The following is a 22,017-nucleotide window of genomic DNA, read 5'->3' as shown; positions in this document are numbered from 1 at the left end:
TCTCAAAATTTTTATCTGATGCATTTAGGGCGTGGAGGAGGGAGAGGGGCTAGTTGCCCTTCAATTTCTTTTGACTCTTAAAAAGTGAACAAGAACTTTCAATTTTAAATCAAATGAGCCCTCTCTAAAGTTTATACGAGCATCCCTTCCATAAGAAATAATATGAAGGATTCGGAGAATCCTTAAATTACAACCCTTGCCATGAGGGCTTTGGGGGAGTTGTAATCGTCAAAGACCTAATTTCCAGAGCTTAAAACTACGTTTAATAAAATGGCTGTCTTAAAAGTTTGATTGGATGTGTTTGGGGAAAAGGTGGGCGTGAGACGGGGGTTAGTTGCCCTCAAATCACTTTCGAATATTACAAAGGGCACTAGCACTCAGAGTTTCTAATCGAATGAGCCTTTTTTGAAGTTTCTACGACACCGCCTTCTATAAAAACCTTATATGCCCCCAGGGCATAACTTAAAACTCTTGCCCTGAGGGTTGGGAGGGAGTGACCTCCTCAAAAAAATATTTTCTATCTTGAAATCAACTACACTGAACAAAATGGCTATCTCAAAAGTTTGATTGAATGTGTTTGGGGAAATGATGGGCGTCGGAGGGGGGGGCTAGTTGCTCTCCAATCACTTTGACTATTAAAAAGGGCACTAACCCTTTAATTTCCAATCGAATGAGCCTGTTTTGAAGTTTCTACGACAACGCCTTCTATAAGACCCTTGTATGCCCCCAGGGCATAACTTAAAACCCTTGCCCTGAGGGTTGTGGGGGAGTATCCTCCTTAAAAATATATTTTCTATCTGGAAATCAACTACACTGAAAAAAATGGTTATCTCAAAATTTTGATTGGATGTGTTTGGGGGAATGATGGGCGGGGGGGGGGGGCTTGTAGTACATGCCTACGGAGGCATGTACTACAGAGATTATCACTTCAGGATTCTTTATATTGAACAAATTTGACAGCCTTCTTTTGAAGTTTTAAGGTATTATATATAACTATAGACAATTTTATAGGTTGTTAATAAAATAGATAACCAAGTATATAAATAATATAATACAGCGCACACAATATATATATATATATATATATATATATATATATATATATATATATATATATATATATATATATATATATATATATATATATATATATATATATATATATATATATATATATATATATATATATATATATATATATATATATATATATGTATATATATGTATACATATATATACATATATATATATATATATATATATATATATATATATATATATATATATATATATATATATATATATATATATATATATATATATATATATATATATATATATATATATAAGTATTTTATTGGTATCCCTCTGTGGTTTCGGAACACGAACATTAGTAAAAAATACCATTCGATATATGTGTTAAGATGGATGAATTATCGGTCCGTTTTGAAGACCGATGTAAGAGAATATCCAACTTTCTGCTTAACCATCTATTATATACGGTTGGGTAGACAGATAGGTCCTGTATCTTGGCGTTGATTTAAGTTTCTACTTGTTTATCTTTCTTCGTTCGACATGTTGGTCACTATACTGTATAATCGTTAATTATTTGCGTTTTTTCTTTCTTTTTCCTTGTTTGTACTCCCCTAGTGCACTTTTATAATGTATCAAAAGGGGCACAAATAAATTTTATATATATATATATATATATATATATATATATATATATATATATATATATATATATATATATATATATATATATATTTCCCTGAATTTTTCTATACCATTTTTCATATAGTTTCCTTGATTTTTTAATTCAGCCCCCCCCCCCGGAAACAAGTTTCGATGCATGTTCGTACAGAACCTCCTTGCTTAGACTTTCAAAAAATCAGTATGGCTTATGTTTATTACCATTATTTCAATACAAATTAAAAAATATTTAAATGAAAATAGGTAGATACCAAATTCTTGTTCTTCATTAAGCATATATGAAGTTAAACCTAAAAAAAGATAAAAATTAGTATATCCACGTTACATATAATTCTTCACAGAAGGATCTGATTAGGACAGAAGCGCATACAGGATTTTTGTTCGGGGAGGGTTTTACTAATTTTTTTTAAGGGGAGGGTTTACACAAAAAACCTCAAAAACGCATAAAAAGTTTGTTTATATCCATTTTTGTTACGTTTTTACGAATCAAACAAACATTTCGGGGGGGGGAGGGTTCAAACCGGGTACCCCCCCCTGGATACGGCCTTGGATAAGGATACCAAGATTGTCACGCTTTAAAAGCAAAAAGAAAGAAAATACAGGGGTGATATTCTAGGGAGATCAAAACCATCTTTCCAAGGAATGGCTGAAAACCGTCAAAATATATTTTTAAATAAAAAGTTATGATTCGACGCCATATTATATACCTTTATTCACAGCACATTTTTGAAAAATGTATGTTTTAATATTAGTTTTCAAATAATGTATGGAAAGTTCTGCCTTCAGTGCTTTGTACTGACACGTAATGTGCACACAATGAGATAGAAATAGGAATAGAAATAGAAAGAGATAGAAATAATAAATAGAAAGATAAGAAAGAGATAGAATAGTAGAGATAGAAAGAGATAGAAATAATAAATAGAAAACACAATGAGATAAAAATAGGAATGAGAGAGAAATAGAAATTGGTCAAACGACCTAACTTCCTTTACATGGGGCAACTAAGTTCTACTCAGATATGTTTTATGAGTCCTTAAACAGCTCTATAGGATGTTCTATCATATCCTATACCATATATATATATATATATATATCATATCCTATATCATATGTTCCATAATATCAACCTGGATCACTGCAACAGTGCTTCAGTGAAATTTTTGTGGCTGGAAAAAAAAAAACTCAACTAGAACAGCATTCCAGGTCGGACACCCTCGTGTTGCGACTACAGAGAAACAGAGGGGTGGCTAGTGAAAAATCTTGTGACTCAAAGAAATGTTCTTTCCTTTTAATAACTCTTTGAATTAAACTTTACGTTGTGTTTACTGGATTAAAATTTCACATAGAAAACAGGAGAACCAATCAGAGTACTAAGATGATAAGATCATTTGGCTTTCTGATATAGGCTTAAGAAATAATTAGATTGGCTCTCAAAAATACGTCAGAGACGTGAACAACTAAAATTAAAAGCATACTTTTAGCCATACAATTATTGGAAAATAAAGTCTCTTTCTCGCTGCTGCAGCTCGGAGATCTTTTTTCTCCATTCGTCATGTTGGATCAAATGAGTCAATAGCTGAGAAAAATACAACTAACTTCAGAAGTCTTAAAAAATCTCTCTGTTTTGTTGAATATGATATATTTTGACAATTTTCTTTCGAGTGTTTTGTCATTTACTTTTTCGTTTAACATTTTTTCTTCGAGGAGGGAAGGGGGAGGGGGGAGATGGCGAGGGAACTGTGATTGGCCTAGTGTTTTTTTTTTCGTACTAGATAAGGGGAAGCAGACCCGGTTTATTCTTTAATGCTGCCCTAAATTTTATTCCTCAATTCTTGTTTTGTTAGCTGGTCTATACTGAGTCTAGATATCAGGCTATATTTTCAAAAAGTTGTGTAGCCTGAACAAGTTAACTTCTAGTGACTCAGATATTTCTTTGATATGTAAGTAGTAAGCAAGGTACTACTTCTATGGAAGCTATAGCAAATACAATGTTATTCTATGGAAGCTATAGCAATTTGAAATATCATATGGAATTCTATGGAAGCTCTACACCTTTTCAAAGAGTGTGAGTAGCCCCTCGCATCTAGGTAATACTTCTATAGAAGCTCTACACCTTTTCAAAGAGATTCAGAGCTCCCTCAGATGGCATTCCATTTCTACGACTTTATGTTCCATCCTGCTTTATTTGCGGCCTACAGGTCATGACGAAATTTAAAATTTCACTGTCTTTTTTTTTTTAGTTCAAAAAACTGGTGTCTCTTATTTTTTAATATCCTATTATTTTTTTTATGTAATAAGGTTACATATTTTAGTCGCCATCAGTTTAGTGTATATTATAATAGAGATATCATTTTTGTAATTACAGAGAAAAAATGGATAAATATAAACATTGTAATGTGAGTAAAAAATAAACGCAGTAATAAAAATAAATTGAAATTAATTTGATGAATAAAGTATTTCAATACACTATAACTAAGGGTACTTATGTACTTATAAGATTGTTGTTTTTAGGAGTTGAAAAAACCTCTAATTCTCTTATAGGTTGAAATTTACGGTGTGATTTTTTATCAAGATCAGTGGTCTTTTTTGGGAATTTTTTTTTTTTGAAAAAATTTGTTTTATTTTATTTTGGTTATTTTGGAATTTTAATAAATTTTTTTTTTTTTAATTTTTTATTTGTTAAAAAAGCTTCCTTTTTTTTCAAGATCAGTGGATTTTTTTTTTTTTTTTTTTTAAATATACTTGTTTTTTTTTTTTTGGGGTTTTTTTTAAAATACTTCCAGGCCGGTCTTCATTTACTGAGGGATTTTTTATCAAGATCAGTGGACTTTTTTAAGTATTTTTTTGAAAAAAAAAGTGCTTATATTTCGATCGGTAATTTGGGGTTAGAATAAAATGTTGATTCTTTTAATGTATTAATTTTTACAAAAGCTTCCTTTTTATTACAGTGTGATTTTTTTTTTTATCACGATCAGTGTTTTTTTAGGGATGTTTTTTTTTTGAAAATAGGTACTGAACAGTCGGATTTTAATAATAAAGTACTTATAATTAAGGCAGTAAAACCCCTCACCCCCCCATTTCATCAACAAAAAAATATTTACAATTGGAAAACTCTTTAAACAAAAATCGGTTTATCTATACTTTTTATTTAACTTACATCATGATATCATAAGATGGATTTACATAGCCGTGCTAATTAAATTTTCCACTTCTTAAATTTCTATTTATGTCTACATTTGATTGAAATCTGATAGTTTTACTTGACTGTCATATGCAATTCTTCTCCATATTGTTTAATAAGGAACGCAAATACTGCTTTTTAAGTTTGAATTTACAAATACAGTCACGGAAGCATGGACATAGGAGGGGGAGGGTGGGGGGGGGCAGGAGCACGTTATAAAATGTCCTCCATCCCACTAAAAAACACTCTTATTTTTAAAAAAATATTTATAAAATAAAAAGAAATTTTTTCAAAAACCTAACAATGCAATTTTTAACAAATATAATTTTTTTTTTTTTTTTTTTTTAAAGGAATAATATAATTCAAAAAAACATCATGCGGGGCAAAATGAAATATATTGAGAACAAAAATAAAAAACCCCCAAAAGAGCGTCTGTTATAAAATTAGCTGTAAAAGTTACTCGCGATCCGGACCATCCATCGAACACTCAACTTATAGCGACAGAACCCTCTGACTCCCGCGTTGGCTCCATGGCAAACCCCCCTCAAGTATTACAAAGGAGTTCAGATATAGAAGTCCAATCAGAATTTGTAAGTATATACATAATTTTTTTCTATCCTTATTTTCAAAAATAAGACAATATTTTCTCAGGCGCATAGCTTTTTAAAAACTTAAAATTTGTTTTTAAGCTATTTAATTTTATTTCATTAACCAAATTAGAGATATATAAAGGAGTGCTTATCATGCATTTCTATAACAAAAAAAAACCTTACCTCGTAACTTATAACTAAGATGCGTTATAATGCAATATTCCTTTTAGACAAAAAAAAAAAAACTAACTATACAGTTAACGCACACTTTTAGACTGGTATTTTCGTCCCTAATGCAGTTGAATACATCCGCTATACTTATCAGATCTACCACCGCTTTTTAATCCGAGTTGAATTCTAAGTAGGGTCGCATGCAAATTGGACTTTAAATAGCAAGATGTATATCTTCAATAAGCAATTTACACAGGGAAAAAGGTTTTTTGATAATTTCCAAATATGTCTTCGCAGCAATGTTAAGAAACATTATTTGAATGAAGCTGTTTTTGGCCAGTTCATTGAAACACTTAGGTGTTTTCAAGAAAAGAATTTGAGAATATTCTATTTGAACAGTGTTGTGAAATCCGATACCCCTCCAACTCGGAAAGGGTATCAATCCTCCGACCTCGAAGGAAGCCCCCCCGGTTCCCATGGGTTCTCCCTGGGTGGGGTTGGGGGGGGGGGGGGGGCTCTAAAAAGGGGGGGGGGCCATCCAACATTTTTAATTGTTGATATGGATGGAGAAAAAAGTTCTTCTCTTTTACGAGTATTTATTTAGCCCAGGTCGAAAAAAAATCCATTGGCAAAAGACAGAGGAAAATACGGATTATTGAGAAAGTAACAACAACACCACCGAGCTCCGACATATGGAGTTCGTTTCCTTTAACTGAAGCCGAGGAGCAACTGCTCGTACAACATACTGCATCAGTCGAACAATGGTCCAGTTTCATCGACAGTTATAATGAAGAGGCTCAAACAATCGAATTGGACTCATATTTTGCGTTTTTATTTAAAAAAAAAAAAAATTTGGAATAAAACCATTAATTTTTTCTATCATTCTCTTGTTCGAACTTACCCTTCTAATAAGAATACATTTTACCGACAAAAAAAAATATTTTTTTTTTTAACATGTTCAGTTGACATTATGAAAGACAAGGCAATGTAACTTTTTTCTTCTTCTTTTAATTGTTCAGGTGGTGGGACAATGACTATGAGAAATTGACAAAATTTTATTAACTATAAAAAAAAAATAATGATTATTTTACATAAAAATAAAAAACTTTTTTTTTCTACAGATTAAACATATATCACCCCCAGCGGCAGCACCATTGAGTGATGATGCAAGTATATTTACAGAACCAATTCTGTCACCACCAGCAGAGTTCAATGATGAACCTACACTGATTCTAGATAATATGGAGTGGCATGAGGGATTCCTTAATGATGTTTTTGGGGAAATGGCCAGCCTGGAGGACTTAACTTGTGATATTGACATGCTTGAGGACCCAGAGTGGGCAGATAGTTTCATGCGCGAATATTTAGATGATAATGCTACATGTAAATCTGAACTGGGTCCTCATAACGAAATTCCATCAGAGGACAATGCAGGCTGGCTTGACCAATTGTCCCCAAACACCTTAGAATATGTGCTAGGGGACCTCATGTCACATCCCTCCAATGTGATTGAACAAACAGGGTCAGGACATCAAAACAGTACTACGTCCCCGGAATTGCCTGATTTTTATCTGTTCGAATCTGCTCTAGGTCATTTGCAAACATATAGGGTAGATTTTAGCCTTCCCGAGGAAAACGCTGGCGTTATTTTAACTGACCCCGTGAAAAATCTCCATAGCTATATCGACAAAATTCGAGCACTTATTGATATTCAGATCCAGAAATGGGGAGGTCAGGGGGAATTAAAGCATCAGTCAACCAAAAAGTTTATTTACACAAGGGGACATCTGGGGACATTTTTTATTTTCATTTTTCGACGGGGAACCAGACTTTTTACCCAGGTCTAAACGATTTTGAAGACAACTTTTTCAACTGGTTAAATAAACTAATTACAACTTTGTATACATTTCTCTTGTGAGGGAGTGGTTCAACAATTTTATACATTTAATTCATGTATCTTAATCTCATTATTTTTAAAAAAAACATTATTTTAAGGGGGGCGGGGGCTGCTCGACGAATAAAATGCAACACGGAGTTGTGGACTACCAAATGGGTTCAGGGTTTTTATTTTGACACAGGACTTCATTGCTTTAAGTATAAATTTTTTGCAGCAGCACATTGGAAAAAATGTGATTAGTAAAACCTAAAACATCTCGAAAAACGGTATCTCAAAGGGTGGAAGAATTGCAAGACATTAATTGGTTAGGGTGGATATGTGCAGTGCACGGTGTACGGTATTGACCAAGTAAGAGTCGAAACCGAACAAGTCAAGAGGGAGTTTTTGGGATTTTGTATCAAGGATGACACTTAAGGGGGATATGGGGTTAAAAAAACAAATAAACCAGGGGTTTTGTATTCAGCGAGGCCACAGAGGGTGGAAAATGTAAATAATTTGGTAGGGGTTATTTACGAACATCCCAAAGATTTATATTCTTTTGGTAATTTTTTCCCCGTTACGGCAATAAGTCGACTCCTATCTAAAGGTACTAACAAGGGAGAACGTTTCTATTGTCCCATGTGCCTCTCCCCATTTAGATCTGAGCGAACGTTTTCAGATCACATGGGGCATTGCAAAATTCATGGAAATCAAAGAATAGAAATGCCGACAGAAAGCAATGACATTTTACAATTTAAAAATTTTCAAAAGTCTCTTCTACAATCTGATAAAGTGTCTTTGGACTGTGAAACAAGACTGATTGAGGTATCAGACCCATCAAGGCCAAATATAGTCAAGGACCACAAACTAGTTGCGTGTTCAAGGAACACAAACTACGCACACGCCCGTCGCGACGCCAACAATAAAATGCAATTGGAAGAGTTTTTTTTGACTATGGACGAGGACGGCCGTATGGAAAAGCTATTGGTTTCTTTAATAAAAACGGCAAACAGAGCAATTTCACGATTACGTCATACTAATTATCCAATGACATTGTCGGATAAAGAGCAATTGGCGTTGGAAAAGGAAACAATTTGTTGGGTGTGTAGGGATACCCTTGTCCCAAAAGACGCGGTGCAGGACCACAATCACCTTATTGACCCCAATTCATTGGGGAAAAGTAACTTTCGGGGGTGGGCTCACAATTCATGTAATTTAAAAATTAAACAACAACTTTTTCTACCGGTTTTTATACATAACTCTAACTACGATCTGAAGTTTGTGCTACCTGCATTGGCACATCTTCAAAGTAATGGAACAGTAGATGATGCATGGGTGATAGATAGCTTTACGTACAAAATCATACCTAAATCCGCAGAAAAGTTGCTTGTTTTGGAATTTATGTGGAAATTTGTTGAAGCCGGTGTTGAGTACACGAATAAAATTCGCTTTTTAGATTCCTACAGTTTTTTCCCCAAATCATTGAGCGAATTAATTCAAGTGCAGAAAAACGATGACGGCTGCAACGCTTTCCCCCTTCTCCAGCAACAATTTCCAAATGATGTATATGATTTGTTAACGGTCAAGGGCGTATATCCTTATGAATTTTATTGTTCCATGTCTAGATTCGCCGAGGAGACTATTCCTCCAATTGACTCGTTTTACGATAGTCTTCATGATCATAGTTGCACCCCCGAGGAATACAGTTTTGCTAAAAAAGTTTGGGCAGCGGGAGGGTGTAAAAATGGATTTGACTACTGCAAGCTGTATTTGTCGAGTGACGTGTTAACTTTGTTAGATATTATGTGTAAAAATACGGATAAAATCTACGAGGAATTTAATCTTGATTTGGGGTATTATTTTTCTTCGCTTCATCTAGTGATGGACCTCATCCTGAAAATTAGTGGGGAAAAAATCGGGCTGATCACTGACATTGATCAGCACCTGTTCATCGAGAGGTCAATGAGGGGGGGTTTTGTTTTTCACGGACACCGTATCTTGGAAACTGATCCTACGGGGGAGAAGACGGGGACAAAATCAAATGCAGTTTTCCTCGATATGAATTCTCTCTACCCCTCGGCCATGTCCCATTATGCACTACCTTGCGGCGACTATAAATGGCTCAATGACCCTCAAGCTCCCCAGGTGCCAAACATTGACAAGGGTGTTGAGGAGACTGGACTAGTTGGATGGTTTTTTGAAATTGATGGAAAGATGCCAGTCGAGCTTCACGATTCAGTAAAGGATTTTGTTTTTCCATGTATCAATAGACCTGTGACTAAGGACTCTTTGAGTCCTCGCAATAGACGTTTAGTCGAGGTGGACGGATTGCATTGGGCACCTTCAAAACAAAAACTTATTGCTGACCTTCTGCCGAAAAAAAACATAGTTGTACATCATGTAGCGTTAAAATGGATGTGCAACAATGGTTTCAACGTCACAAAGGTTCACCGAGCACTCGAATTTAGTCAAAAACCTTATTTGAAAACGTTTGTTGACACTTTTGTCAGCAAACGTTCCGCAGCACAGACGAAAGCTGAAAAAGAAATTTATAAACTCATTTTGAATTCGGCTTTCGGCAAAATGTGTGAGAGTGTTCGCAATAGGAATCGTTGCGACGTTGTGACCGATCCAGAACAATGTGCTCGAATTATTGCCGATCCCAATTACACTTCCTTTACAATCATTGGCCCGGACATGGTACTTTTGAATAGGAAAAAAAGACGCATTGTCCTGAATAAAAATATTGCTGCAGGCAGTGCTATCTTGGAGATCTCAAAAAAGCTCATGTTGGAGTTCTACTACAATGTGGCTAGGGTACAGTGGCCGGAAAAGGGGCAAGTAGAGGTCTGCTACGGTGACATGGATTCTCTACTGCTCAAAGTAAAAACATCAAATCTACTGGATGATTTGGCGCACGGTGAAATTATCAGCTCACGGATGGACTACACCAATTGGAGTGTTGGTCTTTACCCTGAGCTAGTAAAACGTCGGGCGCCCAATCAACTTTTATTTTTAAAATCTCAAACGGGTAGTGACTTGATTTCCTGTGGTATGTTTGTAGGTCCGAAGGCGTAATTTATACAGACACACGACGAGGAAATCAAGAAACGTTGCAAAGGAGTACCCACGCGCTATATGGACAAGAATTTCAATATGGACATTTATAGGAATTGTATTGTTCAAAATGCAATTCCACGAGCCAAATTGTTGGCAATTCGTTCATTGAAGTACAAGAACTATACTGTAATTGTAGAAAAAATAGCCATGAGTACCATTTCCGACAAGGTCTATGTTTGTCAAGATGGTGTGACCACCCTCCCCCTTGGTCACTATTTAACTTCAGACCGGACCGAATGTATTGCCCACCGGGAAAGTCTCGGTTTAAATAAAGTCCTGTAACTAATTTCCTAAAAACCTTTGGGGGGGGGGGGGGGGCTCGCGGCCCTGGGGGGGGGGGGCCTCGCGGCCCGGGGGGGGGGGGCGGCCGCCGCCAGCGCGGGAGGCGCACCGACACCAAAGTTATCTTTTTTTTTTTTTGGACTTAGAGCAGATTTTTTCAAGTGTCATCTCTAATTTAATGTTTTATTTTCTCTGTAAAAAAAAAAAAATGTTTTTCTCTCTCTGTACCCATGTAAATGTTGTTGTTGTATTTTATTATTATAAATAAATTAAAAAAAAAAAAATGTATTTTTTCAAGTGCTCTCTCTCTAATTTAACGTTTTTTTTTTATATATAAACAAAGTGTTTTTTATCTGTGTGTACCTATGTAAATGTTGTTGTTGTTGCTGTATTTTTATTATGAATAAATTTAAAAAAAAAAGTGTATTTTTTAAATGTATTTTTAATTTTTTATGTGCATATAATAAAAGAAAAAAATATGATTATTTGTCTTTTTGTCTTTGTCTTCTTGAAGAACAGATTATTAGGGAAAAAAAAAAAATTATTTAGTCATTAGACACTTGTAGTATTAAGGTAGTTTTCCAGGTGAACTGTGGAAAGGAAAATGTATCAATTTAAAAAAACATTCATATCGTGTCTGGGTGGGCCCTCAATGTCGGTCAAAACAAAACTCTTAACTAAAATAATTAAAAATTGTGATAAAATGTTTGCGGAAAAGCCGAAAAAAATCTACTATTGCTATAGTATTTGGCAGGAGTCGTACAATAAAATAAAAGCAATTGCTGCCATGGGGTCGATGCAGATACAGTTGATACAGGGACTTGATGTTTTCAACATTATTGAACCAAGCTCTTGGCTGATCATTGACGATCTGGCTGAATCCATTGAACATTGGTCCCAGCAAATGCTGCAATTGTTCACTGTTCGCTCTCATCATGAACAGATGTCCGTTACTCTAGTTCTACGCAATCTCTTTCATCCGAGCAAATGTATGCGAACACTTTCTTTTAGCTACACCAACTCTATCATCTACAAATTTTTTCTAGATTCAAGGTCAACAAGAATACACCCTCAAAGATTAGAAAAAGGTGCACAGGAATTTCTAATATAGGCTACAACTAAGTCACGAAGGATAAATAACGGTTATTTCCTGTTGGAATCTAACAAAAATAAATCCGTGGATCAGCTTTCAGTCACATATATTTTCGAAACTGAAATTACTGTATATATCACAGTGAACACTAAAAAGATATATTAGTCACTATCATGACACTGAAGAAACTATATGAAAATAAGCATTTGTTTTCAGTTCTAAGCACTTCAAAATCTCAGCTAAGAAAAGCAATACCCAAACAGGGTCTTGACAATGATTTCATTAATCTAATATCTGAACTTTGTTTAAATTTGACCGAGGGTAATGTTCAACTACCAGAAGTAGTTAAGCAACAGGCAAAGCAACATCGTTCCATTGTACGTACATGGGCCTATAACAAGAAATGAACTAATTTTAAAAAGAAGTAACTTCGTCCGATAGATGTTAGTTTTTTCACATTTTTACTGCCAAGAAGTTTAGGACTTTTAAATATTTTACTCGATAATGACTGAAGCGAACCTCTAACGTGCTTACATTAGAACTCAACCTCTCCACCTTGGGGCACTTTGAGAAAAATATGTGTAAGTTTAACGACAATTAAACCATTGATGAGGATAAAAAACTTATTTTACTCCATGATGAACATCACCGATACGAAAAACCCTATCAATCGCAGTCCCCTCATGCTGTTGCTGACCCTAAAAAAGAATCATCTCCTCAAGAATCACCTGCTGCTGCTGTTGCAAAAAAATTAAAGAAGGTGTATTTGTTTACTTTTTTATTTAATATTTTAAAACTGATGCACCTCACTTAGGGTGAACAAATTAAACGACTCTTAACCTATATCTTGGAAAGTTGTCAAATTAAAGTTGAGAGCATTGGGTAAGGGAATAAAATTCTAGTCAATAGATATAATCTACTTGATTTAATGTATGACATGGTTACACCTCATGGAGGACTATTATCTTTTTACACTCATATATACAAATTTCTAAATTCATTAAACTTCCCCAAAAGTTTTTTTTGCAATAGAAAAATTCTAAAAAATTTAAATGAACATGCATCATCATCATCACCATTAAAATATGAGGTTGAAGCAGAAGAAGATTTTAAATCAATTTTGGAAAATACTAGCACACCACTGATAGCTAGACAAAAGCGAAGACGTATCAAGTCAACGTCTCCGCCACCAGCAGCAGCGGCAGCAGCCCGTATACAAAAGGGTAGCGGACGTTACACAACGTGCTTACGTTCAAAATGGCTGAAGTTCTGAAAGGTGTTTATGAAAATATTGGCGAGGCGGGGAGTTTAAGTTCCCCCGCAACTCTTTCCAAAGTCACGGGTGTTCGCGCTAAAAGAGTACAAGACTATCTACAAAATGAACCAAGTTAAACTCTGCATAGAAATCATAGACTTTGTGTCAATCAATATCAAAAAACTAACGCCTTTTACCTACTGCATATAATGCAAGTAGATCTCCTGACTCTAGATGAGATTCAAAGACGTCACAATACACCGTAAAAGTACATTCTACTTCCAATTAGTGTTTTTGGTCGCTATGCATATGTAATTCCATTGCGATCAAATAGAGGCGTTGAAGTTGCTCGGTTTGTTTAGATTTTTCTCCAACAATACTCGTATAAAAAATTCACACGGATCATAGTAGAGAATCTATTTATCCTCATGTTGCACAAGTGATATACAAATATCTTAAGCTACTATACTATATTCACAGTCCCCTAAAAGCCGTATTAGTCAAACGATTGATAAGAACTATTTGACTTTTAATTTCAAGATATTGTACATTACAAAATACGCCGGCTTTTATTCATGATCTAGATAAAATCATGTTGATTTATAATCAACGACCTCATCGCTCATTGTCCAACTCTACACCAACGGACGTTCATCATTCGGATCATAATACAAGTGACACCTTTCTTATACAATATTCCAATGAATCAAAGGTCAAGAAGAAGAAGAAAAATAAATTCAATGTTGGTGATACCGTTCGAAATAATAGAACAACTAATCTTTTTGAAAGGGAGAATTACCTGTGGTCCACCGAACTTTTTAAAGTGGCGAACATCCCTGACACATCACTCATCACTTATTGTCTGCGTGATACAAACGATGAGGATATTCTAGATGGCTCTTATGACAATGACCTACAAAAAGTTAAAATTGACAGTGAAATCTCCCAAATTGAAAAGATATTAAAGCCCCGTACTCGCAGGGGTAAGATACAGATACTTGTTCGGTGGCTAGGATACAACTCTGATTTTGATTCTTGGATCGGTGTTGAAGATATTGACAATTCCCAATGATTTCTATGTAACTTTAATTTCCAACTTTTCCGATCCTCTATAAAATGACTTGAATAATACAAGTGATTTTTGGACAAAACTCTCCCCCGCCATCAAATTTGACGGTGCATATGAAGTGGCCCTTGTCGACTGTATCCTCAAAAATACCTATGACATCCTGAGAAAGGATCGCGTGTATGATATAAAAGTTATACCATTCTATTGGACTATGAATGGATTGGGCTATGCCGACTCTGAAGGGGTTGAATAACTTAAATCTAGTGACTATCCATATTACGGATTTAAATTCTTTTAAGTTGCTAACAGGAGGTATTTGTTTCGCACAATAGTGAGAAAAATCTGAGCTCTTCGGTTTATTACATACCATTTTAAGTAGTCATTGGAACATGACAGGATTAACGTTAGAGCACCTGTTGATACTGAAAAAATTATTTTCAGTGATAAATTGAGAGATGTTCTTGTCTTTAAACAGAATATGATCAATGATAAAAATGCTGGCGCTGTTTACGGGATGGATAATTTTATTTTTGATTATTATCCACCTGTTTTTGCCTCTGACTATTGCATATTTCTATATGAATCATGTTTTGAAACGTCAAGATTCGTTAATTCAAATGTACCCATCCTACGTGTTAATGAACGAAAAACAACTCATGAACTTGTTCACCACTACAATATAAATCATCTTCAGTATGTTCCCGTAAACACTTCCTATTTGGAACTCTGTCAGTTAACACTAAGAAGTGAATTGGGTGATCCTCTAGCACTAACAAAAGGCCTAGCAGTTATTACATGTCATTTTCGACCCATTGTCAACGACGGTACAATCACCTAAAAAATGAACAATAGAAGAATTCCATTTGTCTGTCCCGATATCGAGTGTTATCTCGGTGCTTTGAGTCCACGTCAAATAGGCAATGGATTGGACTACTACACGGGGCGTACTACAATGTCTGGCTATGGTCTTGGTAGCAGGTTTGCTAGGCTATTTCGTTCTGCACTACCCCTTGCCAAAAACTATCTTGTACCTGCTGCATCAAATTTTGCTGTCTCCACACTACACGACTGGGGGTGGGGCAAAAATTTCATGGAGAGTGTTAAGTAAAATATTTGATCTTCAGCAAAAGCCGTTGGTGAGCAATTAAAATCTCGAAAAAATGGGGAGGGATTGAAAAGGATGCGTTCGCGTCATTCACTCATCAGTCTCCACCCAGGCAGGAAGCAAAGGACATCAACAAGGACTTTGAGAAATAAAACAACAAAGACCAATAAGCAGAAGAAGAAGAAAAAGAAAAAGATTGTTAGATCAAAGAAGGATTTCTTCTCTTAAGATGACTTATCTCCCCCACAGGGAATCGTATCCATCAATCACTTCTTCATTGAATCTATTCAATGCTGAAAATGTTAATTTCAGTGTCAAGTATGGCTACTATGAACAATTTCATCCCCAACAACCCCTCTTGGAAAATATACACTTTCAAATATTTTCCAATAAAGACTATTTCATTGACTTGTAGCCAACATTTATTGAACTAAATGCCATGACGTAAAAAAAGTAAGATAAGGAAGCTCCAAAGTCTGGTGATTGTCTCTTTTCTGATAACTGCATTCTCTACAATCTAGTCAAGAAAATAAATGTATTTCTCAATGTGCCATTGGTGAGCACTAGCAATAATTTATCAAACCATGCAAGCTACATGCACTTTGTGATGATGACACCGCAGGTATACAAGGAGATGAGAGGAAAATCATTGGGCTATGAATATCGAACAGGTGTTGATACTGACGGTGATTTGGCTACTGCAGTGACCCAGGAGTATCATCTAGTTGGAAAATTAAATCATGAGATATTCAATATATCCCAATGGCTACCTCCCAATGTCAAGATTGACATAAAGTTACAGATGGCCCCATCGAATTTCATTCTGAGAAAAACACTTCCTGCAGCACCCGATGTAAATGTTATTATCACATCGGCAATTCTCCACGTCCGAAAACAACAAGTTATGAGCTCTGTTGCATTGGCTGTGGAAAAGCTAAGAGCCAATGGTAACAACATTAAACTTCTTGTCCCCCATACAATCACCAATCAACGTCACATTGCCACCGGTTCTCGTAGCTATAGCGATTCATCGTTTATCAATGGAGAAATCCCTTCAAAATTGGCTTTGGCCTTTGTGAAGAGTGGTAGTGCCGTTGGACCCTGGACTGAATCCCCCCATGATTTTAATTTTTTCGGTTTATCTAGTCTTGTGTGTAAAGTGTATGGTATTACACTGTACACTCTATCATTTGATAAGAAATCCTATAAAACTCTGTACGAGTTGACTATGCAATTCCTAGATCATGACTCTCAACTATTTGAAAATGGAATAACCGAATCAATGTTTTCAAAAAATCATGGGGTTATTGTTTTTGACGTGTCAGGCACACAGGATATGAGCATAGTACGAACAGTGAATGTACGTTTAGAGTGTAAATTTGTCGATGCTCTGACAGAGAGTATCACGCTAATATCACTGAGTCAATTTGAAACCTATTGGGAAATCACACCCGACGGCAGTGTTCTACTAGACCTTGCACCATGAACACAAATCAAATAATCAATGTATTTAGTATGGACCCATACATGTCCCAATACAAGTCCTATTGCATACCCTCGGACTTCATTGAAAAAATTCCAAGTGTTAACAATTCCCTAATCATTGTTAATAGCAGTCCATCGACTTTGAAGACTGGCCATTGGTTATGCATCTTTCAAACAGCGAAGAATATTGAATTTTTTGATCCTCTTGGCCTTTCGTATAAATTCTACGTTCCATACATCAACAATTTTATTGAAAGCAGTGGGAAAACCATGATTCAAAATGAAAGAAGAGTACAAGATTTAACAACTAAGACATGCGGCTTTCATGCACTACTCTTTTTCATGTTCAGATGTCGTGGCTACACCTACATGCAGTTTCTCAACATCTACGTTGACTTACATCAATTTAACGAATTTCTAGTGGATAATATACTTAAAAGTGTATTTAATATTTATTTTAGTGCCCTAAGAATAAAATTTTCAAAAACTGTATGTGAAATTGTTTATTAATAAAAAAAAAAATTATATACTTGATAAAAACGACTTTTCTACTCTTTTAGATTTCATCCGCTACTAGGTATTTGTCAACAACAACTAGTGCAGGTAGATTATTTTAATTCACAGTGTACTTATTCTGATTTACTGCAATGTCAGGGTCACATTTTCTACAGTAGAGTGTGACTTCACTCTTGTCATATCTCTTTGTATAGTCAATGATACTATTCGCATTCATTCTATAGAATTCACATGTTTCAATTTGTGTATTTGAAGCAATTTCACAAACAGTGTCATCAAGTGTCGAATCACATTATGTCACTGACAAATAAAAATCAGTGGGCTTATAATCATAACACCCAGTGTCTTCGCAACAATGACGTAGAAACCATATTCTCTTGTTGTTCCAACAGTTGAATCGTTGACCTGGTTCCTCCTCCCAGAACAATCTAAAACCACGACGATACCAATCTCGTAGCAATAAACTAAAATCTCGGTTAGGATTCTTTCCAATCATACCGGGGTATGTACTCTCCCATTGCTTACATTTTTCATAATGACAATTGGAGCATAGGTGACCTCTAGGATGAGAGTCACACACCTCTTCAAGACAGGAATTACAACCTTTAATTTGTACAGCATATCCTCTGTGCAATTTACACGGATTGCATAATCTACACTTTTCATCACACTCCTCAATCATTGTGCAATTCTCACATGATGACCAACTGCCCAGTGAGTACATACATAGTGGGCATTTATGAAACGTTTTGTCATGTGTTGACGCTCTCACTGCCACAATGAAACTGAGCTAGCAACATCAAAAAATTACCTGAGATACAAAGAGAGAGAGAGTAGTAAATCATCTTTGAGCACCATCTTTCTTATTAAAAAAAAAAAGTCATAAATTTCTAGAAAATAATTTTTAAAAGAATATCCACAATATAATTTTGCTGCGTCGTGATCAATATATCGATAAAATGTATAAATGCATTTGGACCACGATGTAGAAGCTTCATACACTAGTCTAATGATGGAGAATCAGTTTTCATTATATCGACAAGCAGTCCCCGAGAAAATATCTTCCTTTGAATAGACAACTCTAGAAAATCATCATCTAGAATCAAACGTTTTTCCATAAGAATTAGATTCCTCATGATTCGATCTTTCTCGAATCTATCCATTTTTTAGAGTCCTAACTCTCTCACAACCAACTTCAGACTAATCAGAATCTCTTTTTTGTACTCAAAATATACGCTAGTCTACTATAGAAAAAAAGAAAAAATACCATTGATTTAGAAACATTTTTATTGAACATAATTACAATAATAATATTCACTGATGCATTTTGTTCTCATCAATATATTTCGATAGAACATCTAATGCTGACCGAAGTTTATTTATATGGAGAATATTTAATTTTCCAGCAAAACACAGATGTTCCTCATGCTTAAATTTGCTTAATGATATCACGTATCTCGAATACATAATGTCCCATTGAAGACATAGTCTACAGCCAGCAGTTATTTCCACAGCCACATTGGGTACTCGTATATCAGTTCTGCTGCTGCTGTCAGTTACATCATTAATCTCCAGTAATGTAAATGCACTAATCATTTTTTTTTTTTCTCCACAAATAACTTTACAAATAAAAAACTATTCTCTTTGAATTCAATTATCTTACTAATATGAATTGTAGTGAAAACTGTTCCTTTTATTCAAATCCTAATCGCCAATCAAGTTATACACGTTCCTCTTGGCAAAGAGTGTAATGACCTGTAACTACTAGAAAAACCTGTTTGGTACGGGGGCGTTGTAGAATAACATGGTATTTGCTATAGCTTCCATAGAAGTATTAGAGCATGTGAGAGGATACTCACTCTCTTTGAAAGGGTGTATAGCTTCTATAGAATTCCATATGATATTTCAAATTGCTATAGCTTCCATAGAATAACATTGTATTTGCTATAGCTTCCATAGAAGTAGTACCTTGCTTACTACTTATGTACCTAGCCCCCCCCCCCCAATTTTTCTTTACTGAAGCTTACTCGAGAAAAAAACAATAAGGGACACATAGATAACATATAAGAAAATAGCAAAGAACAAATCTAAAAGACAATAAAGAAAAGGGATTTAAAGGATATGTAGAAAATATAAAAAGGAAGCAGCTTACCTGTAGCCCCTGTTCACCACTCCCCCGTTATTCACTACAGCCACTAGAGTGACTATATCGTTATTCCAATGTAGGATTACTTTTTTATACTATTTTATATATGATAACTGATACATAATCATCGGAATCAAGAAGATAAGAAAGAAACAAAAATAGGTAACAAAATCCTCCAATATCTTCCGGGCAATTATTCTTCTTAATTACATTCTTAATATTATAATCTTATTATAATCTTTATAAACCTGTATATATATATATATATATATATATATATATATATATATATATATATATATATATATATATATATATATATATATATATATATATATATATATATATATATATATATATATATATATATATATATGTATATATATATATACAATTTTAAAAATAAAAATACAATTTTAAAAATTACAAATGATTATAAGTGTTAGAGAATTAATTTAAATTTTGCGCCCCTAAAATTATGCGCCCGGGGCATACACCGTCTATGTCCCCCCTAAAACTGCTTCTGTATATAAGGATTTCGAAGCTGGTAAAACCACAGGGTAAAGTAAAAAACTGATACAAATAAATAAAATTTCCTTTTTAAGGGTCTCTAAAGATAAAAAAAAAAAAAACAAAAAAAAAACAATCGATTGCCACTGTATATCAAGGAGAAGTTAGTTGAAGGAGCTGCAGTAACAGTTTACCATTGCCAATATTAAATACTTCTCCCCATAATTTCTAATTCATCGCACCTAAAAAGAATAGGTCCTTTATACTTCGCCAAAATACTTCGCAGTCTATTTGGAAATTCAAGATCCCTTAAATATTTTACTAGTGATAGAGAGTTGGCTTTCTAAAAGAATGCGATTTCTCCACATTATCCATTAGTAATTAGCTATCCTAATCATAGTAATCAGGCATAAGTGAGCAGAACAAAAGCAAGAAATTATCAAATTTTCTTCAAATTCTCTTCATTTGATATTTTTTATATTGTTATTTTAAAACCATTGTTATTTTGTTAATTTTAGTAAATTGTTATTATTGTTAGATTATATTTACTTAACTTATTTCATAAATTATAATTTTTATATTGTTATTTTAAAACCACTGCTATTTTAAAACCAGTGTTATTTTGTTAATTTTAGTAAATTGTTATTATTGTTATATTAAATTTATTTAATTTATTTCAAAAATTTTTAATTTTTATATTGATATTTTAAAACCATTGTTATTTTAAGACCATTGTTACTTTGTTAATGCTAATAAATTTTTATTTTTATTGTATTAAATTTATTTCATTTATTTCATAAATTATTATTTTTATATTGTTATTTTGTTAATTTTAGTAAATTGTTATTTTAAAACCATTGTTATTTTGTTAATTTTAGTAAATTGTTATTATTGTTATATTACATTTATTTAATAAATTTCATAGATTATTATTTTTATATTGTTATTTTAAAACCATTGCTATTTTGTTGATTTTAATAAATTGTTATTATTGTTATATTGAATTTATTTAATAAATTAATAAAGATTATCTACAGATTAAGAATAGTAGTTCTAAGCGGGATAAAATACGCAAAAAACGACCAATATCTTCCAGGCTAATTACTCTTCCTCTCTAATTTTTTTTCTATTTCCATTTCAAAATGAAACGATTCAAACTCGGTCAAAAATACAATTCCTCTACACTCTCCCTACGAGATAAGATACCGAAGCTAAATAGAACAAACGGCAAAGAATGGTAATTTTAGTCTCTAAAAAAGGAAGGCCCCGGATAGAACAAAAGAAAGATGCATATAGATTCCCTCATCTTATAATCTGATGTGATTATGCACCAGTCTTGGGAAATTTTCCCCTTAGAGACAAATTTCCAACTCGACTGTAACTTAATCTGAGTTTTAGAAAAGTTGCATATACAGGATTTAGTGATGTGAAACATTGCATACTTGTATCCACGGCTCTGAGATCCTATTCAATTAAGGCTAAAACAGTCAAAGTCACAGTCGGACATTAGGCCTTCAACTTCAGTTTCAGGAGTATAAATTGCAACAACGGGAGCCCCGTTTATCTATATATATATATATATATATATATATATATATATATATATATATATATATATATATATATATATATATATATATATATATATATATACTAAAATCTAGATTAGGTACAGAGAAACCGATATATAGAATCTGGTAAAATTTTTCCAAAATATGCTGCAGTATAAACAGTTCATGAGATGGACATGAACACACGTCACAAGATTAAAATCTGTATTACAATCACAAGGTTAAAACACAGCATCAAAATAAACAAAACTATGGCTTAACTTCTCAATACAAATGCATAAAAAACGCATCATTAATTGCAGATAGTTGCGGCTGACTGACCGTATTTCAAACA

The 22,017-nt window shown here is 34.0% G+C and overlaps 1 protein-coding gene across 1 annotated transcript in view; it reads right to left on the bottom strand.

Moving 5' to 3' along the window:
• Positions 1-1,891: 1,891 nt before the first annotated feature.
• The window catches only part of Cpsf5 (cleavage and polyadenylation specificity factor subunit 5), a 198,019-nt gene continuing 177,893 nt past the window's right edge, over positions 1,892-22,017 (bottom strand). The window contains exon 6 of the mRNA XM_089095121.1: positions 1,892-2,003. Within this exon, the coding sequence (XP_088951247.1) occupies positions 1,982-2,003 (22 nt within the window). The 3' untranslated portion in view covers positions 1,892-1,981. The remainder of the gene's footprint in view (positions 2,004-22,017) is intronic.

Source organism: Artemia sp. Qi Xiang Cuo, chromosome 10, assembly GCF_049724085.1.
Source record: "Artemia sp. Qi Xiang Cuo chromosome 10, ASM4972408v1, whole genome shotgun sequence".
In the NCBI taxonomy this organism is placed as follows: Eukaryota; Metazoa; Arthropoda; class Branchiopoda; order Anostraca; family Artemiidae; genus Artemia; species Artemia sp. Qi Xiang Cuo.
The sequence above is the reverse complement of the archived record's forward strand: the minus strand, read 5'-3'. Positions and strand labels throughout refer to the sequence as shown.